This window comes from Lissotriton helveticus, chromosome 11 (genome assembly GCF_964261635.1).
Source record: "Lissotriton helveticus chromosome 11, aLisHel1.1, whole genome shotgun sequence".
In the NCBI taxonomy this organism is placed as follows: domain Eukaryota; kingdom Metazoa; phylum Chordata; class Amphibia; order Caudata; family Salamandridae; genus Lissotriton; species Lissotriton helveticus.
Window position 1 is genome coordinate 208028855 of NC_136072.1, and position 21101 is coordinate 208049955.

At 48.1% G+C, this 21101-nt stretch overlaps 1 protein-coding gene across 3 annotated transcripts in view; it reads right to left on the reverse strand.

Annotated features, from left to right (window-relative positions):
• Positions 1 to 21101, reverse strand: part of ERICH6 (glutamate rich 6) — a 407363-nt gene that overhangs the window by 180930 nt on the left and 205332 nt on the right. For all 3 annotated transcript variants that reach the window (XM_078666090.1, XM_078666089.1, XM_078666091.1), the window contains one exon: positions 3880 to 3953. In XM_078666090.1, the coding sequence (XP_078522216.1) occupies positions 3880 to 3953 (74 nt within the window). The remainder of the gene's footprint in view (positions 1 to 3879; positions 3954 to 21101) is intronic.

Below are 21101 nucleotides of genomic sequence, written 5' to 3' on the forward strand. Positions count from 1 at the left end.
TGGTGGTGCGGATCAGCTGGTGGTGTTTGCGGGTGGCGTGCTTGAGGGCAGTTATGTTGTCTGTGGTCTGGTCGATGCGCCAGGCTTTCTCGAGGGTGCGGCATTTCTTCTTGGAGTTCTTAAGTTTGTCGGTGAACCAAGAGGCTTTCTTGCTGGCGGGTCTGCTGGGAGGGATCTTCAGTGGTGCGAGGACGTCTGCGCAGCTGGTGATCCACTGTGTGAGGTTGCTGGCTGCTTCGTTGGGGTCCATTGTGCTGGCGGGAGGGTTCTGGCTGAGGGAGGTGGTGAGCTGGTCGGCGGTGATCTTGTTCCAGCTCCTGCGAGGAACCTGTTGCGGGTGGTGGTGGGTCGTGGTTCTTCTGAAGCTGAAGTGGACGCAGCTGTGGTCAGTCCAAGGAAGTCCGGTGGAGTGGCTGAAGGAGATGTATTTGCTGGAGGAGAAGATTGGGTCCAGCGTGTGGCCGGCGTAGTGGGTGGGGGTGTTCACCAGTTGCTTGAGTCTGAGGTTGGCGAGGTTGTCCAGCAGGGTGGTGGTGTTGCTGTCCTTGTTGTTCTCGGGGGGAAGTTGAGGTCCCCTAGGAAGATGTAGTCAGCGGAGGGGAGGGCGTGCGGGCCGATGAAGTCTGCGATGTCTTCGCTGAATTGTGTGCGTGGTCCCGGGCTCTGTAGATGAGGGTGCCTCTGAGTGTGGTCTTGGGGTCGGTGTGTATCTGGAAGTGGAGGTGTTCGGCGGCGGTGAGGGTGTCGTCGGAGTTGGTCGTGATGCGTATGGTGTTCTTGTATACGATGGCGATGCCTCCTCCAGTCCGGTTGACGCGGTCCCGCTGGGTGATCTTGTATCCATCCGGGATGGCAATGGCGATGTCGGGCGCTGAGGAGGCGTTCATCACGGTTTCCGTGAGGAAGGCGACGTCTGGTGATGTTGTGTCGAGTAGGTTCCAGATTTCCACGGCGTGTCTGTAGACGGAGCAGGTGTTGAGCAGGATGCACTTGAGGTTGTTGCTGCTGGTGCTCGGCTTGGCTGGTGCAGTGCATATCCGGAGGCATGTGAATCGGCAGGCTTGGCAGGTGAAGGGTCCGTGGGTGCGTTTCGGGGGGGCTCGGTAGCAGACGGAGTTCCGGCCGGCATTGAGTGCGTTGAGGGTGGCGGCGTTGTAGGTCCGTCGGGTGGGCTGGCATCGGCGGGGGCCAGGGGTTCTGGCGCTGGGCGCGGTCCAGGCGCGGACGGGCGTAGACGGGCTTGCCTTTGACGCACCTTCAGCGCACAATCGGTGCGCCCGCTGCCCGTACGTGTGGACTCTGCCATACGTAGTGCGGCGGGAGGGAGGGGCAGCTGGGAGGCGGGAGCGGGGTGGCTCAGGGTAGGACACAAAGCAAGAAGGGGCGGAGCCGCAGGGGAGCAGCAGCAGGGAGCGGGGAGGGGACAGAGGCGGGAAGCGATCCCAAGGGGAAGGGGCGAGCGGACACACAAGGGCACCAACAACAGCAGGACACAGGGGGCAAAGAGTGCCAAAATAAAGACCTTGCCACAAGGCAGCGGCGAATCGGGGTCAAGGAGACCGGGCGCACTCGGGGGAAGCCGCACGGCGTGTGGAGCGACCGGCACCGACCAAGGTCAGGTCAGGTCAGGTCACCGCTCACCGTCGCGCGGCCGGTCCCTAAATAGCCGGCGGGAGGGAGGGGCAGCTGGGAGGCGGGAGCAGGAGTGGGAGCGGGGTGGCTCAGGGTAGGACACAAAGCAAGAAGGGGCAGGGCCGTAGGAGAGCAGCGGCAGGGAGTGGAGAGGGGACAGAGGCGGGAAGCGATCCCAAGGGGCAGGGGCGAGCGGACACACAAGGGCACCAACAACAGCAGGACACAGGGGGCAAAGAGTGCCAAAACAAAGACCTTGCCACAGGGCAGCGGCAAATCGGGGTCAAGGAGGCCGGGCGCACTCGGGGGGAGCCACGCGGCATGTGGAGCGACCGGCACCAACCAAGGTCAGGTCAGGTCACCGCTCACCGTCGCGCGGCCGGTCCCTAAATAGCCGGCGGGAGGGAGGGGCAGCTGGGAGGCGGGAGCGGGGTGGCTCAGGGTAGGACACAAAGCAAGAAGAGGCGGGCCGCAGGGAAGCAGCGGCAGGGAGCGGGGAGGGGATAGAGGCGGGAAGCGATCCCAAGGAGCAGGGGCAAGCGGACACACAAGGGCACCAACAACGGCAGGACACAGGGGGCAAAGAGTGCCAAAACAAAGACCTTGCCACAGGGCAGCGGCGAACCGGGGTCAAGGAGACCGGGCGCACTCGGGGGGAGCCGCGCGGCATGTGGAGCGACCGGCACCGACCAACCCAGATTAGAGTAACCCAACGCAGTGATTTGCGCTGCGTTGCGTTACTCCATATTATTTGAGCCATTCACAGTCACGCAAAGTGGCTTTGCATAGCTTCAAAAATATAACTTAAGGTTTGTGCAGCTCTTGCGCCATGTTGCGCGGTGCAAGGGTGAGGCAAACTGTGTAATAAATATGGCCCTAAGTGTGCAGGTAGTGCCTTGGAGAGTGAAGGGGGTATCTTGTGCTTGATGCGGCGACTTGGTACAGAGTACCTTGTAGCACAGTCCAACCAAGAAAACAACTTGAAAAGAAGGATACAATAGGGAGAATGCAGAAATCAATATATAGCATTCTAAAGGAGATCTGCCTGCTCCCTGCCAAATGAATATGAGTAAGCTGCAGCTGTGGATGCGAGCAAGTGGTATTTGAAGGTTCTAGTTTTATGTTAGATATGGGTGGTGTAAAATGTATGTTATGAATGCTTTACATGACGTACAAAGAATGGTGTAGAAGTTGATTTGGTTTTTCTGGTGTAGGTGGTGGTATATTGTGTATGTGGTGGTATAGGGTACCTGGGGTATAGCTGCTAGTGTAAAGTGATGATGTAGGTCCAGGGTGTAGGGAGTGGTGTAGGTGGTGGAATAGTTGTGCTCTCAACAAAGCCAAAATATCTACCAACCCAGCTGATCCTGAAGAAAAGAACATTGTGGCATGTTTACAACAAAATGCATTGTGGCCTGAGGAACACCACCAGACGCCCTTTTGGCAAAACATTTGAACAGTGCTAGAACTTTGTAATCTACTGTTTACTACCACTGCAATAGTTTCTCCCTGTGGTACTTAAGCACCACTACCCCACAACTAAAAAGAACATTTCTAGCTCTCAAGGGGAAGGAAGCCACATCGAGAAAAAGATTTCTACCTGGTTATCTGGTATGCGTAAACCTTTGTTCTCTAAACAGTGATTTTTTTGTGATGAAATATATACATTTCTGGCCTTGAGTGAAGAGAAGATAAATCTCGCATGATAAGGCAGCACCATATTTGGAGGTAGCCTGACAGGGACACTAACTCACTGAAACAAGGTGACACAAGGGTCTACTGATCAAACTCCTTTTACTATGTTGCACCCTCTTCTCCGTTCTTGCCTTTTTGCTCTGTCTCTATGCAATTTTCATAAGCTGGCACATGGTGAGAAAATTGTCCCTATTCCTTGGTTTGTCCTGAATGCCAGTCCCTCTCAATCACTTACCCGACAGACTCATTTTTGAAAAAAAAGGAATCATGATTCATTTACTAGGTGAGAAAATGTTTATCTTTGTCGGATCTGTGTCTAATACGTTTATTTTCCCGGAGTACTCATCCTGGTCATCTGAAAGCTCATGATTTAAATGTTATGCTTTGGTGCTGCTTGACTACTTGTGAGCTATGGCCAGAATATGAAAATTGGCCAGGTGGTACTACTTAGCATCCGGCTGATATTTAAAGCCAGTTTAATTTTTTTGTGGGGTGATTTAAGGCAGCAACAATCAATGTTCATATTGTTTTTAGTATTAAATAGTCACTCACAGTCAGAAAGGCTGGCAGTATCTGTTGTTGCCGTCATTGAGGCATAGTATTTTGCCATTTGTCTCTCTCTTAACCTACAAAACAGAAACATAAAGCAGACTAAATTCAGAAAAAATACTTTGATAGATAAGAGCATACTGTTAGGAGCATATTCTATATCAGGAGTTTCAATGTACGATCTGAACATTCCTTTTAACATAGCCTTATAGTCCACTGCTAATGGCTACACTGGTTGTTAAAGGCCCTAAACCAGAGTTATACACCCAAGCCGCAGGCAAGGGTCTATTCTGAGGAGGAAGAATGTTAACAATCAGTATGGCCAAAGTAAGAAGGCCTTGAATAATCGACCCACCTACATGCACACCTGAATGTTGGAGCAGAAGACCCATATTAGCCATTATTGGCCCGAGACACTTAATTATTATCAAGAAGCTCCCAACATTCCAATGTTTTAATGTAGCCTCTACTATAGCCTTATAGCCTGCCGTAGCGGGCTAAACCGGCTATTAAAGGTCTGCTGTAGCGTTAAAGGCCCGAGCCGAAGGCGAGGGACTTTAACAAAGCAGCGGGACTTCAATAGCCGGTATAGCCCTGCTACGAAGGGCTAAAAGGCTATTAGAACATTCTGCCACTAGAGGGCAGAATGTTCTAACAAATAATACAAAGCCTTCAGGTAGCACGAGGGGATTGAAATCCCCTCAGGCTCCCTGAAGCCTTTGTTCACAGCTGTTGCTGTGGGCAAACAATGGAATGTTGATGCTCCGGGTTTCTACCGGCCATTAGAAGTCCAGAGAACACCATTGTTTTCAATGGAGTGTTCGACATTCCAATGTTAAAAAATGGTTTAGATCCACTAAAAATATTTTATAAATTCAACCAAATGTCACATTTGGGAGTATATATAGCCATCCATTTAATGATGTTTGTTCTGAGAAAATAATTTTAATTGATATTTCCTTTATCACTTTTAATAATTAGGTTGATGATGGCGAGCTTCATTTATATTTTTTCACTCAATTGTATTTGATTATTTGGTAAAAGGGGAAGAAAAAGGGAGAAAGAGGGGTGAAAGAGGATGACAGATTGGTGCAAGAGAGGGACAGAAGGGAGGACAGTAAAGGAAAAGGGATAAGACTAGGAAGAAGACCTTTAAAGTCAAAACAAGCATTGGAAAGCCAATAGGCATGACTTACAAATTAAAATGCCAGGCAGAGCTATTGGGTTGGCAGTGTTTGTTTGTTTTGGTGCAAATTTCTGTTTTAATGGAGCCTCAAAGGCAAAACGAGCCAAGCTTCCATATGGATTCTGCATGCCACCCATGCTGCAACATCATGTGCCAAGAATAAAAGACAAAGGATTCATCTTTGATGTAGAACAGGAGAATGACATAGCCATCCAGTGGATGAACTGCACAATGTGAAACTAGAAAACTTCGGATCAATCCCGGCTTTAAATGCTTGATCAAATTGCGTGTTCCAAGGCAACTGTTTTAATTCACCGAGCCTCCTTTTTTCATTATCACATGCCAGCACTGTCAAATGCGCGAGTTTGGGATGTGCATTTACATATTGTATTTGATTTACTAGACTATATTGTTGCTTCACATATAATGATATTCTAGGTTTCATAACAATGTTTGGAGTATTATATAGTGCAAACTTAGCCTGAGGGAACTGGAGTACATTACGAGAAAAGCAACCTAGTTACACGTTATTTTTGGACATAAGGGGATTTTTTCAGAATCACATGATCCTGAACTCAGGTGGGACTTGTGCCTTCTTTTTCCAGTTTTATATAAAACAAACTCGACTTGAAGGTATTGGAGCACTTTCAATGAGCATCAACTATATTACACATGGTCCCATTCATTTTTTTAAATATAGGCACAGGGAAAATAAAGGCCATGTTCATCATTATTTCACAAAATGCAGAAGGACACCTTGGTGCGTTGCACTGTGTGAAAGGGAGAGGTAAGGAATGCACCATATCTATTAAGGTATGGCGCATTCCTGTTCTCTGCCTGAGCTGGCACAAAAAGTGCTGCCTAGCGCCAATGCAGACCCCCTTGCGACATGTTGCAAGGGTGCCTGATTGCACACAGGATTGTTTTTGTGCAATAAGGGACACCTTCCTGCACAAAACAATCCTGTCTTCTTCCTCTTTATATGTGTGCTGCAGAATGCAGCGTATGTAGAAAGAGGAAAACAGAGGAGGAAATTAAGATATCTTTTATTGTCATGGCTCCCCTGAGAAGACGTAGCATTTTGACGCATCCCTAAGTTTATCAGTTTTGGTAAATTTGAGAATATGCCAAAATCAATGGGAGGATGCATGGGAACACCCATGCTCCACACATGGAACACCCTCCAGGACCACAACAACACAAGGCAAAGATTTGCGCTGCCTTTCTTTACTCCTAATTTACTAAGCCACACAGGGCCACGCAAGGTGATGTTGCGCAACTCAGTAAATATCATACTATATTTTGCATCGTGCTTGCATTACCATGTGTGGCGCAAGGGTGATGCAACCTTTGATAAATATGCCCCTAAGGGATTTGCCAAGAGTCACCGCATGTTGAGCTGATGCAGAGGCTCAAACCTGGTTCCCCAGTGTCAAAGTCGGCAGCTCTGGTCATAGCGCCACATCCTGTCTCCCACTTCCAGGGTGGGCAGCTTTAGCCCACAGGCCACATCTTTCCCTCTTGCCTCTTAAATTTCTTATGGCATAGTCCTTGAAGTGTTTGGGTGGCAGAATGTCCCTCCCTGCAGTGATATAATGTGAAGTATGAGGGTGAAATACAACCACACGATAAATGCACCTTTTTGAACATTGAAGAGACATTGATGTTATTACAGATGTTTGTTGCATGATTTACAAGCCAAATATTTTCAATGCTCGGCTTGTGCACGGGGTCGTAGAGCCTAGCTAGACCCTTGGCTCAATTCTTCCCCTTAATTTGTTGGCTCGCCCTCCTCTAAAATGGAGGTCTGTAATAGGCCATGACCAGGTTCTAAGCAACAATGTTACATCTAAAATAAGAAACTATACACTGGAAAAAACTGATATCGGTTCAAACCCACAAATCAATGGCAATCATCTTACTAAACGGATACACAACACAGTTATATGCGTTTAATACCATTTCTGTACTCCTCACGTAGCAGAGACGAACAAGTTACTTACCTTCGGTAATGCTTTTTCTGGTAGATACTATATCTGCCTGTGGATTCCTCACCTTGTGAATATCCCCCTTGCGTCAGCAACGTTCGGAAATTTTCTTCGTAGCACGCCGACGTGGGCGACGTCACAGGAGCACGGCATCGCGCGCGACTCCGTCTGACGTCACCGACCCCATATCAGGCCCACGCCGGCGTGATGACGTCAGTTCCGCCCTTTTTTCCGTGCCTTCGAGGCACACGGACGGACCAACGATAGCAAATATGCAAATATACAATGTACACGGTACATATAGAACAAAATCAATACAATAGTATAAATCATATATACAGAAAGACCAGGTATAGCAGAGTGGACAACGGGGAGGCGGGTGGGTCAGTTAGGAATCCACAGGCAGATATAGTATCTACCAGAAAAAGCGTTACCGAAGGTAAGTAACTTGTTCTTCTGATAGATACATCTGCCGTGTGGATTCCTCACCTTGTGAATAGATTCCCACAGCAGTCCCCACTCCCGGAGGAGGGTGTCCACTCTGCTACACCAGGAAATCTTGGAGGACAGAGCGCGCGAAGTGGCCATCCCTCCTCACCTCGGTATCCAAGCAGTAATGCTTCGCGAAAGTGTGGAGGGAGGCCCAAGTCGCGGCCCTGCAAATATCCTCAACAGGTACACCCCTAGACAAAGCAGATGTTGCAGACTTTGCTCTAGCTGAATGAGCTCTAATACCCTCAGGAGGGTCCTTACCCGCAAGTGAGTAGCAGATTTTGATGCACAGGATTATCCACCTGGAAAGAGTGCGCTTGTGCACCGCTCTGCCCTTCTTGCAGCCAGCAAAGCCAACAAACAGCTGGTCGTCCATCCGGAAGTCCTTAGTCCTGTCCAGATAGAAAGACACCGCCCTCTTAGGGTCCAGGCGATGCAGTCTCTCTTCCTCCTTAGACGGGTGAGGGGGAGGATAGAAGGTAGGAAGGGTAATGGACTGCCCAAGATGGAAAGGAGTCACCACCTTAGGCAGAAAAGCAGCCCTGGTCCTAAGAACCATCCTTTCAGCATGAATGGTCAGGAAAGGGGGTTTGGAACTTAGAGCTTGAAGCTCACTTACCCTCCTTGCCAAAGTGATTGCAACGAGGAAGATAGTTTTAAAAGAGAGAAGCCTCAATGGACACTTGTGCAAGGGTTCGAAGGGAGAACCCATTAAGAAGGTCAGCACAAGATTCAAATCCCAATGAGGAACAACAAAAGGAGTAGGAGGGAACATATTTATGAGACCCCTCAAGAATCTCAAAACCACCGGAGACTTAAAGAGAGATGGCTGATCCGGCAAACATAGAAACGCCGATAAGGCTGAAAGATACCCCTTGACCGTGGCCACAGCCAAACCTTGCTGCGCCAGATAAAGGGCAAATTGTAAAATATTAGACAAATGAGCCTTCAAAGGGTCAATATCTCTCTCCCTGCACCAAGAAACAAATTTTGACCACCTGTAGGAGTAAATGGACTTAGTGGTGTCACGCCTGGCAGAGAGAATGACATCCACTACCTCGTGAGGGAGAGAAAAAGAACTCAAGTTGCCCCGTTCAATCTCCAGGCATGAAGGTGTAATGTCTGGAGGTGGGGGTGTAAAACCTGCCCCTCCATCTGAGAGAGGAGGTCTGCCCTGTGAGGGAGACGGAGCGGCGGGTGAGAGGAGAGGTGGAGTAGGTCCGAATACCACACTCTTCTTGGCCAATCCGGAGCGACCAATATGACTTGGGCCCGGTCTTGACGAATCTTCCTCAGAACCCGAGGAATCAAAGGTATGGGAGGAAACGCGTAAAGGAGTTGATCTCCCCAACTCAACTGAAACGCGTCCCCCAATGCTCCTTGCATCGGATACTGGAGACTGCAGAATGAAAGGCAGTGCGCATTCTCGCGAGTGGCGAATAGATCCACCCGAGGAGTCCCCCACATCTGAAAGATGTCGTGAACAACCTCCGGGTGAAGCCTCCACTCGTGGTCGGCAGAGAACTGCCGACTGAGACTGTCTGCACGAACGTTCAGAACTCCGGCCAGATGATTTGCCACCAGACAAATCTGATGGTCCTGAACCCAGGACCAGAGACCCAGAGCCTCTCTGCAGAGACACTGCGACCCTACTCCTCCCTGCTTGTTGATGTACCACATCGCAGTCGTGTTGTCCGTCAGGACTTGAACCGAACGACCGCGAAGGGAAGGGAGGAAGGCCTTGAGCGCCAAACGTATCACCCTCAATTCCAGAAGGTTGATGTGAAACAACCTTTCTTCCGGAGAACAAAGACCTTTGACCTCCAGGTCTCCCAGATAAGCACCCCACCCGAGAGTGGATGCATCCGTTATCACTGTGGCCACTGATGGAGGCAGTTGAAAAGGCTTTCCTTGCGACAGATTGCCTTCCACGCCCCACCAAGACAGATCCGCTGCAGCTTCTCTGGAGATCTTCACTGACTCCCTGAGATCTCCGTTGTGCTGATACCACTGCCTGCGGAGGCACCACTGGAGTGTCCTCATGTGCCAGCGTGCATGACTGACCAACAGAATGCAAGAAGCCATCAGACCGAGCAGACGAAGGACCTTCAGGACCGGAACAACCGCTCCATTGTAGAATAAAGGAATCATCTCCTGAATGTCGTGAATCCTTTGAGGTGGAGGGAATGCACGACATACAGTAGTGTCCAGTACCGCACCTATGAACAGGTTGCGCTGGGAGGGCACCAGGTGAGATTTGGGTACGTTTATCGAAAAACCCAACCTGTGTAACAACTGAGTTGTCTCTTGCAGATGATGGAGCACCTTCTCCGGCGACTCTGCTTTGATCAGCCAGTCGTCTAGATAAGGGAATACAGGAATCCCTGACCTTCTGAGATGCGCAGCCACCACTGCCATCACCTTGGTGAAAACTCGAGGCGCAGTAGTAAGTCCAAAGGGAAGGACCGCAAACTGGTAGTGCTGCGATCCCACCGTAAAACGGAGATACTTCCTGTGCGACTTCAGGATTGGGATGTGAAAATACGCATCCTGCAAGTCGATCGACACCATCCAGTCTTCTTCCATCAGCGCCAGAAGAACCTGAGCAAGGGTGAGCATTTTGAACTTCTCCTGTTTGAGATAGAGGTTCAAAATCCTGAGATCCAGGATCGGCCGAAACCTGCCATCCTTCTTGGGAATCAAGAAATACCGGGAGTAGCACCCTTGACCCCTCTCCTGCTCTGGAACCACCTCTATTGCACCCTTTCGAAATAGAGCCAGGACTTCCTCCTGCAGGAGAAGTAGGTGGTCCTCCGAACAATAACCTTGGCAAGGAGGGTAATTGGGAGGGAACTCCTGAAAAGGAAGTGCATACCCATTCTCTACGAGATTGAGAACCCAAAGATCTGATGTAACCGATTCCCAATCTCGTAGAAAATGAGTAAGCCGACCCCCTACTGGCCCTACATGATCCAGAATGGTGGATCTAGGGCTGCTTTGCTGATGCGGGCGGGGGTTGGGCATTATTGGAGGAAGTGGAGGAAGAGGAGACTTGACGTCCACGTCCACGACCCTTCTGTCTACCTCTATAGGACTTATATAGAGGGTTCTGCTGCTGCTGCTGTTGCTGTTGGCCCTGCTTGAAGGGACGAAAAGAAGATCTATCGAATCCTCTGAATTTTCTAGTCGTAGACCCTCTCATCTGCAGACCCAAAGATCTTGCGGTGGCACGGCTGTCCTTAAACCTTTCCAAGGCTACATCAGCCTTCTTACCAAAAAGGCCAGTTCCTTCAAAAGGTAAGTCCAGCAATGTAGACTGCACATCCGCAGAGAAATCCGAGGACTTTAACCATGCGGCTCTCCTGGTCGCAATAGATGAACCCATAATTCTAGCAACAGAATCCACAGTGTCCATGCCGCTCTGAATGACCATGCGGGCAGCAGCCTGAGTGTCAGAGATCACTTCATTAAAGTTCTTCCTATCCTCCTCAGGAAGTTTTGATGACAATTGCTTCACTGAGTCCATTAGTGCATGCACATACCTACCTAAAAGGCAAGTAGCATTTGATGACTTAAGAGCCATGCTCCCAGAAGAGAAAGTCTTCTTCGCAGACTGATCTAATTTCTTAGATTCTTTGTCAGCTGGCACTTGAGGGAAAGAGCCTGCAGCCCTATTAGAGCAAGCCGCCTGTACCACAAGACTTTCTGGAGATGGATGTGTAGAAAGAAATGCAGGGTCATCAGGAGCCACCCTATAGCGCCTCGCAATAACTCTTGAAACTGCAGGAGCAGATATTGGCCTCTTCCAAATCTCCTTTATTGGATCCGTCAAGGCATCAGTAAATGGCAGTGTAGGCTCAACAATTGAAGAGGGAGAGTGCAAGACTTCAGTGAGGATGTTGGGCTTGTATTCCACTGTGGGCAGCTTTAAGTTAAGAAGATCAGCAGCCTTCCTAATAACCACGTGATAGGGTGCCACATCCCTAGACGGAGCATCAGAAGTCGAAGGTAGACCCCACTCGGGAGAGAGTTCCAGACCACTAGCATCCCGAAGTTCATCGAAATCATCATCATGATCAGGAAGCTCGCCTTCTTCCACATCAGAACTTTCATCATCTCTTTGCTCGAGAAGACGCTGAGCTCTTCGCCTCGACCACTCCAATCGAATCGAAGTCGACGGTTCCGGTAACGACTCCGACGGAGCCGGTTCCGACGTCGATCGAGGAGCCGGAGCAGTAGGACGAGAATCATGAACAGGTGTGGTACCTCGATCTCGACTACGAGGTCGATCCGGAGTCGGCGAAGCCGCATGCGGAGTCGAAGACCTCGGTGGAGCCGTACCGAGCCAAGGTGGAAGAGGCGCCGGCATGAAAGGCATAAATGGAGCTGGGGCGTACGACTGAGGAATACCCAGATTGTACGATAATGGACCCATGGGACCAACAGGCGCTCCAGCGGGCTACATTGCCCTAGAATATACTCCAAACATCGCATTGAGAAAATGCGAGGGATCCTGACCGGGACCAGGAAAGGGAGGGTACGGACCAACCGGATGTTCCAATGGAGGCCGTTCCGACACATTCTCACTCTGACCTTCTGGGTCCACAGGAGTCTCCATTGGAGCCGGATCTTGAGGAATCACCTCTTCTTCCTCTTCATGCTCCGAAGGATGCGAGGATACCGGATCCGGCTCCGGCTCCGGAGTCGGAGAACCTTCTTTTGACAAGGCAGGCGAAGGAGAGACAAAGTCTTTACGGTGCTTGTGAGACTTTTTCTTCGAGTCAGAGGATTCCTTTTCCGAATGATGCTTCGAACTGTGCTTCCTCCTCTTATGCTTTCTCCTCGAGGAGCTCGAAGCGTGACCTGAAGCCGACTTAGATCTAGACCTAGATCTTTCTCTGGATCTTGACTTCGCTTTAGATCTCGACTCCTCTCCAGATCTCGAACCCGCTCTGGATCTCGACGCCGATCCCGACTTCGATCGAGACCTTTGCTTCGACTTCGATCTTCGTGACGTCGATCTCGAATATCTTCCAGTATCCTGTTTTACTTTCGCCAAAAGTAGTTTAGCTTCACGCTCCCGAAGCGCCTTTGGATTCATTTTAAAACAGGAATTGCAGTTTTTGACGTCGTGACCCGAACCAAGACACCACAAACAATCCTTATGTGGGTCAGTGATAGACATCATGCGGGCACAAGACCTACATTGCTTAAAGCCTGTTTTCCTCGACGACATCTTCGGTGAAGAATCAAGTCGCAAAAGAGAAACAGTGACAAATAATTAACAGCTAGATACTATGTATCGCAGAAGATCCCGAAATACCGTTAGCGTCGAAGACGCGGAAAAAAGGGAACTGACGTCATCACGCCGGCGTGGGCCTGATATGGGGTCGGTGACGTCAGACGGAGTCGCGCGCGATGCCGTGCTCCTGTGACGTCGCCCACGTCGGCGCGCTACGAAGAAAATTTCCGAACGTTGCTGACGCAAAGGGGATATTCACAAGGTGAGGAATCCACACGGCAGATGTATCTATCAGAAATATTTAACATGGAAATCAAGTGACATTAAGCAACAACACCACACATTGCCTTTGTTGGGGACAGAGGAAATGGTCTATGTGCTCTCCTCTCTGCCCATGAGTGGCTGCAATGCTGCTATCAGGGGTGTGAAGAATGAGGCGAAAGCAAGCCACTGCTGCTCTGTCAACTTCTCTTGCTTGTACTGGGGCCAGACTGTCACTTATATAACACTCAGGTTCAGTAACCAAGAATAAAGAACAAGCATTTACAATGCAACGGTTTCGCCTTTGTAAAAGTTAGAGCTATTGGCATTGTAAATGGCAAAATTGTCATTTATGTGTTGGTTTTGGGAGTAGTGTGGCTCACTGGTTAGAGGCGGCAGGCCTGAGAGCAGAAGTCAGCCCGGGACCAGGGTTCAATTCCTGACGCGGCAGGGTCGTGGACCTTGGTCAGCGGACTCGATAATTCTCGCTTCGGTGCTTACTCTAATCAGGGGTTCCACTGGGCAACTCTGGGCATTAGATTGCCTAATCTCCACAACGGCCCCACCAATTCCAGGGATGCCTGGCTCCACCTTGGGGACTCCCAGCAAGGGACCATCCCACAGGGAAAGCCAGGACGGGTTCCCCAGAGTTATACAGCGCCGGGACGCCCCGTTGCTGGGGCAGCTGTGCGCTTTACAAGTATACTACATTTACATTTACATTTACATTTACATTTTGAAAACGGATAAATAAATGGCATTGTCATTTACAATGCCAATAGCTTAATCTCTCGCAAATGCCACACACAGACCCACACCTACACACACACAGACCCACACCTACACACACACAGAGCCACACTTATGTCAAATAAAAATGTGATACCAGATCTTACGTAATCTTGTAAAGAAGCAGATAATATTTACAAGAGTCCTCTAATACTTCCCAAAGTTATATCCAGACTTTTTAGTGGTATTTACCGCACGCAAGGCTGCCTTTACTGTTTGAAGATGCCTTCCAGGTACCAGACGGTAGAAACAATTTCTATCCAGGAACTTGGTAAACAAGTGGGGCCCGAGACACGGACAGCGGGAGGGGGGGCGGGAACGGGCACACGGACAGCGGGAGGGGGGGGCGGGAACGGGCACATGGACAGCGGGAGGGGGGGCGGGAACGGGATAAAAAAAGTAGTAAAAAATGCCGCTTTCCTGCAAATCAAGGAAAGTGAAATCGCGCAGCCCACCCCTGCAAAGCACACGTTGGAAATTAAACAAACATGCCGAGACAAAAAAAAAACAACAGCGAACATTGGCTAATGTTTAACGTTTTGTCTGTGTTCCCGCACTGTGTCAAATAAAAATGAGATACCAGATCTTACGTAATCTTGTAAAGAAGCAGATAATATTTACAAGAGTCCTCTAATACTTCCCAAAGTTCTATCCAGATTTCTTAGTGGTATTTACCGCACGCACGGCTGCCTTTACTGCTTGAGATGCCCTCCAGGTACCAGACGGTAGAAACAATTTCTATCCAAGAACTTGGTAAACAAGTGGGGCCGGAGACACGGACAGCGGGAGGGGGGGCAGGAACGGGCACACGGACAGCGGGAGGGGGGGCGGGAACGGGCCCACGGACAGCGGGAGGGGGGCCGGGAACGGGCACACGGACAGCGGGAGGGGGGCCGGGAAAGGGCACACGGACAGCGGGTAGGGGGGGCGGGAACGGGATAAAAAAAGTAGTAAAAAATGCCGCTTACCTGCAAATCAAGGAAAGTGAAATCGCGCAGCCCACCCCTGCAAAGCACACGTTGGAAATGAAACAAACATGCCGAGACAAAAAAACAACCGCCCACATCCGCCCACCGCCACATGACGTTGGCGGAATGCGAGAAACTCTAGGGAACGCGCACGAATCTGCTCCGACAATTACGGACAGATCTCTCTTCCAATGGCTAGCCTCCATTTATGGAGCTAGCCAATGGAACAGAGAGGCGGGACAAAGCCCCGTACTGCTAAAACATAAGATTTCGCCTGCGCGAGCACTGCTGTGCAGTGCTACGCCAGGCGAAACCTAAAAACGAGTAGCAGATGTGGCCTAGGGACCACAGCTGCCATCTTTGGCACTGGAAAATCAGGTTCAAATGCAAGCCTCGACTGAACATCCTGTAGTTTGGGGAAACTATTTAATAGGTGAAATAGTTCAAACCACGCTCTATCACTCCTTAGCAAAGTCATGTGTGCTATATAAAACAATCCAAAAAATTAAAGAAAAAGCTGACACACAACTTGGCAGGTGGAGATATCAACATGAAAGTGAGGCAGTGCTGAGTATGATGGGGATTGTAGTCCCTACAGTCCTGATATTGCCAGCACCAAAGTGCACATGAAAGGAAAATTGAACGGCACATTCCAGCATGCTAGAGGAACCCTACATTTCTCCTCCACAGTGGCCATATCAGGCGGGGGAAAGCATCCATGAGCCAATAGGAGTGCACTACCAGCACTCTATGTAGAAATGCACTTCTTCCACCTGATGAAAAGCTGTACTGAAAACCAATATATGGGCTGAGCTAAAGTCTCAAACCCTTCTCAGCAGTGATTCCTCAGGTTTTCTTTTTCTGGTGATCACATAAGGTCTGATGACAGCTAAACTGTCCAGACAGAACTAAAAAGACAGAAGACACTAACATTCATATGGTAATTTGGTGAACGTCTAGTCCAAGTCCTAGCCAAGGCTTAACATCTCTGAATCAAGGAGTGACCATAACAGACATATTTAAGGCTTTACTAGCAAAAAAGAAATGTTAAATGATAGTGATAACGTTCGATTTGAAAACATATTGTGTGGGGGAAATCCTGACCATACATGAGTTAAAGAGAGAATTGTATAATTTATATCCAGATACTCCACCAGAAGATGCATCTCGCAATGATGACACGGATTGAAAAACCTTAGAAGACATCCCAAATAATTATTGTCCTGTATGGAAAATTCTACACAATCTGCTTTATCAAACTCATTACATTCATCCCTGTAAATAGGTCCTCATCTATACTTATTCATTCATCTCTAACTACTCCACTCATACATGTTGCTGTGGTTTGAGAGACTTAGTTTCAAATTGTCATTAATTGAAATGTACATCGAACTATGTTTTTCATTACTTAAACAAAAGATTCAATAACCAATAAGAAAGCATTTCAAGGATTGTGATTAAGTGGTATAGTCATCGTGCCAAAAGCAGTGGTGAGCAATAAAAAATAAAAAATATGCTAAAGAATAAAGATTACCATTTTAGAGACATTGAGGGATTCCTGTAAATTCAAATCATTATTTATTTCACCCCGGTTTTAAATTGATTTTGAAGCTAACTGTTTCCACAGCCTCAAGTTATCTGTTCAAGCTTTTAAAAGTTTGTGGAGTGCATGTTTCCTCTGCGTGCTAAGCCTTTATGATGTCTAAGTATAGTTGGGGGTACCAACGACACAGCGAAAAAGACATTACACAAACGGAAAGAGTAAGATTGTAGCCAATGACCAGCTGAGATGCCAATACCTGTAGCTGACTGCCTAGAAGCAGCTGTTTTCAGAAAAGTTGTTCACAGATGGAAGTTTAACCCATATATTGCTGATATAGGGTGTGAGAGGCTGGCCTGGCATATGATGTCCACTAATGTAAGTGGGCATCTTGCACCAGTCCAGACAACCGTTATGGTGATTTAAGAGGTCTCCGACAACCTTAGAAAGCTATTCAAGTGGTAACTGGGGAGAACAGCCTTCAGGCTTAGTCTTCGAGGGGTGTAAAGCAGCTTGTTTTACCAGAATGCAATTTATTGTAAAGAATAAATGAAAAAGAACCACTCCAAGTATGTATAACATATGTATTTATTATATAACACTCTCTAGTACATTACAGTACCTCCTACACGGAGATAGACACAAAGCACACAATACTTAAGCATAGAAATCACAGTAAATAGCCCTAATACACAAGGGAGAACAAACCAAGTACTAAGAAAGTGGTATATGAACCATGTGTCGAGTCAGGACAATGTCAAGAGGATGTAGAACTGCTGGGGACCCAAAGAACCACTCAAGGTAAGTAGATGGGGACCCCACGGAGAGCGTGTGCAGTGAGTGAACACGACCGCATGCTCCGTACACATCTATGTACAAGTCAAAGTTGGAATTTTAAAGATTAGGGACCCTTCCAGTGCACCCTGAAGAAACCCTGTGGAAGACAGAAGGTTAGGGAGCCACTCCACCCATGGATACCATGGTACCCAAGTTACCTATCTCAGGGGAGCTGGGTGCATAGGTGTGAAGTGGCGTCAGAAACCGCAGTCGAACCCAATGGAGGACTTCAGGAAAGTGCAGCTGCTGGAAGAGGAGAAAGTGTCTGGAGAAGTCCAAACGTAGATTCTTGAAGAGGAGTTCCTGAAAGCAGAGGGGACAGTGTCTATGTCACTCGAGAGTGACCAGGAGACTTGGAAGACGGATACCGTCTGGTGTCGAGTGCTTCAGGAAGGATGGCGGTGACCTTGACTCTGCAGCTGAGAAGACCAGGCGATGCTGAGGATGACCAGGACCCGGATACGAGCTGTCCGACAAAGGATGTCGAGTGCTGAGGGGTCGGTGTCCGGCGGGAGTACCAACAAGCCTTGGGAAATGCAACCCATGCAGGAAATCAAGAAGGTGCACGGTTAGGACCAGCAAGGTCCAGGAGACTCACCACAAGCAGAGGAGTCAGGGCTGGCCCAGAGAAATCAGGGGAGCCCAAGGAAAACAAAGGTGACCCTCAATTAGACCCATAGTCCTGAGGCACAGGGATTGTGAGAGGACCTTGAACAGCTCCTCAAAAGGAGCAGGCCACCGTGCCCATGAGGGAATATAGCTGAAGATCTTGGTGGAAGAAGTTGCTGGAGGTTAGGGATACTTGGAGCCCAATGCACTTGTTGCAAAGTTACCAACAAGCACATGCACTTGCAAAAGTATGTGGTGCACAGGGGTTTGGTTAATACAGCCCCTACAAGGGATTCTGACCTCAGACTTGGTGAGAGGGCAGCTCGGGCCTCGCAAGATGTAGGTAACCACCACCTGTTGTGTTAAACCCTTCGGGTTCCACAGGAGCTCGGGATCAGCAGACTGGTCAGCAGTCTTGAGGTGCCTATGAATTTAGGGGAGTGAGTCCTTCACTCCAAGGGAGAATACTTTGGTTGTCCTTGATGCTTCACAGGCTATGGAAGGTTCCTGAATGATGCACAGGCACTGATGATGCAGCAGACTGGAAGGGAGACTAAGTCAGGCCAAAACGAAGTCCAGAGTGCCCAGACGGTAGAAGTGCAGTAGTTTCAGCTCTGAATCTTATCCCACGATGAACCTAAAGGCCTTCATCCAGGTAAGCCTTAAGTACCCTAGCGAAAGGGTTGAGAAGATTCAGGGGAGGGTCTGGACAGGGGGAGTTTACTCCCATGTCCTTTATCCAGTTTCGCGCCAGAGCAGGAGCCAATGGTTCCCAGGACTGGTTTGACCGGGACTATGCACAGGGACACCAAATGTGCCCCTCATGCAGACTTTCAGGTGCTAGCAAGCGCACTCACCCATCCCTAATACACTAAATCCTTTCTGGGAGGTGGTCACACCTCCTGTGACAGGATGCCTATTGGTCTACCTTCCCCTGCTCGAGCTTGGCTCAGCAGCAGGAGGGCAGAAATGTGTCTCTGGCCGGAAGCAATCATTTTCGGCTGTCCTGGACTAGAAGGCTGGTACCGGTACCACTGAGAGCCTAACAGAGGGCTCTTCCAGTGCTTGGAATCATACCTCCCACACCTTCTACGGTGTGGGGGTATGATTCCAACATATTTGATACCAAACATGATGGGATTTGTTGCATATGTTTTCAAGATGGTCATTCCGCAATTGTGCAGTGCCCCTCTATATAGCATATGGCTGCTTCACTGACAACCGGGGAGAATGGACTTTGTAGGCTGCAAGGGTGTCCTGACCATGCAGGGGCAACCTCCCACTTAGAACCAAGCACCCTGCTCTCAGGATTGTAAAGGCCTGCTATAGGGGTGACTTATAGGTTTTATGTATAGTGACCCTTAGCTATAGTAAACTTATATCTTTAGTAAGTGGTGAATGCATCAACTTACACAGGCTGCAATGGCAGGCCTGTAGTTCCATTTTTAATGGTCTCTCATGAGTGGCATAATGCCTGCTTCAGCCCATGAGAGACCTCTGGGGTACCTATGCCCTGGGTACATGGGTACCATATACTAGGAACTGACAAGGATGATCCAGCGTCCAATCTGGGGTGTATCTAGTTACTGAACACAACAGTTTAGGGAGAAAGCAGATAGACTGGGGTCCTGATTAGCAGGATCCCAGTCAGACTAGTCAACAAAAACAGCATCACTTCAAGCAAAAATGTTGGGGTAACCATAAGAAGCAGGTCCTACTTTCCTACATAGGGATACTGATGGTCCTCTAGATTGCTTCTCCAATCTTGGGTGGACAGTAACTTGCCATATTGCAATTATGTGAAAGACAATGTCCTCTTCATTAGGACAGCAGTCGGTCTGCAAAGTATGTTCACCGTCCTAGGACGTTACTGTCAGGCAAATATGCTACAATTAACACTGATAAAAGGAAAATATTCATTTTTGGTAGAAAGATAGATAGTAAAAAATGTTGTTGATTACTGGATCATGCAAAACTAGAAAATGTTCTGGCATATATGAATCTGGGTATGTGTTAAGAGCAAGGGAGGGAGTGTTGCCTTAATCATCTGGCTACTTTTAACCAAAAGGTCACACACATCCTTAAATTGTGATTTTTTTGCAACGTAGAATACTCATCTCTGGTCCTCATGTCAATCCTCTTCCACTTGTTTATTGAAACCAAACACTTATCAGAGTGGCTGTTGCAAAATTAATGCCCACATTAAATTGTGGACTTTGCGCATTCCCTGGTAGACTGGCATGTTGCTCTATCGTTTAGTGTTGCACACATAGGATGTTTTCTGTGGGAGTGACCCAGATTTGACTAAAATTCTACCTGTTAAAACAAGGTCAATTTCGCGAGGCAAGCTATGCAATTATTGGCTCAAAAATGAGAGTAACTCAATCCTTGAAACATCTGCTATGGCCGGAGCTTAATAACTCCAGAAGGCCGCATGCCTGTCCTTGAAAGACACTTTCAGGAGAACCATTGTGTAATTTCCACTTTACTGAGCTGTGGACTTCAGTGACGGCGTCTTCAGTTTAAAAAACTGGAGTATCTGAAGCTAAAACTATATCTCGGGAGGAGGTTTTGTAGCTATATCACACAGGAAAGACTTCGGGGGGATTTCTTCATCTTATATTGCTGTCCAACCACAGCCTTACTTGTCACGTCCTATTCCTGGTTTGGGTTCCATATGTTCCCCGTTTTGAAACTCCAGGAGCAAGAGGAGGAATTCTAACGCGCCCTTATGCCATTGCATGTGCGGACACATTATTGAAATCCTTAGACAGGTAATTTACTCATGCCCCCATTGAATGTTGTAAGATCATGTTTATTAAAACCAGTAATTAATCGACTTGGCGTGAGAACTTGGCAAGATGCAGTCATTTATGTATGAAAGGTGACGACCCACAGCATGTGGGTTGCTATTTAAAATGTGTGCCGAGAATGGAGAACAATATTTATGTATTTTGTAGTTCATAAGGTGAAATCGAATTAGGTCAAAAGATGCCTTAATAATGAATTAATTTAACTCTTTGAATAAAGACCACTCAGTCGGGCAAATATTGGTGAAAAACATAGGGGCTTTTGGTTACAAAGGAAATAACCTGCAGTTTACATGATGTTTTAAAATGTTATGGATACATATAGGAAAATGTTGATATCTTTGCAGTTCGTGTACTAGTATTGACATTGTTCGACCAGTGAGTGATTATGAATCCTAATTTTGTCATAAGGGCTCCACTTGGTGAAGTCATAAAGATAAATATTTGTAACAGTTTTAATTATTAACATAAAGATGTATTATTATTATTAATATTATTAGTAT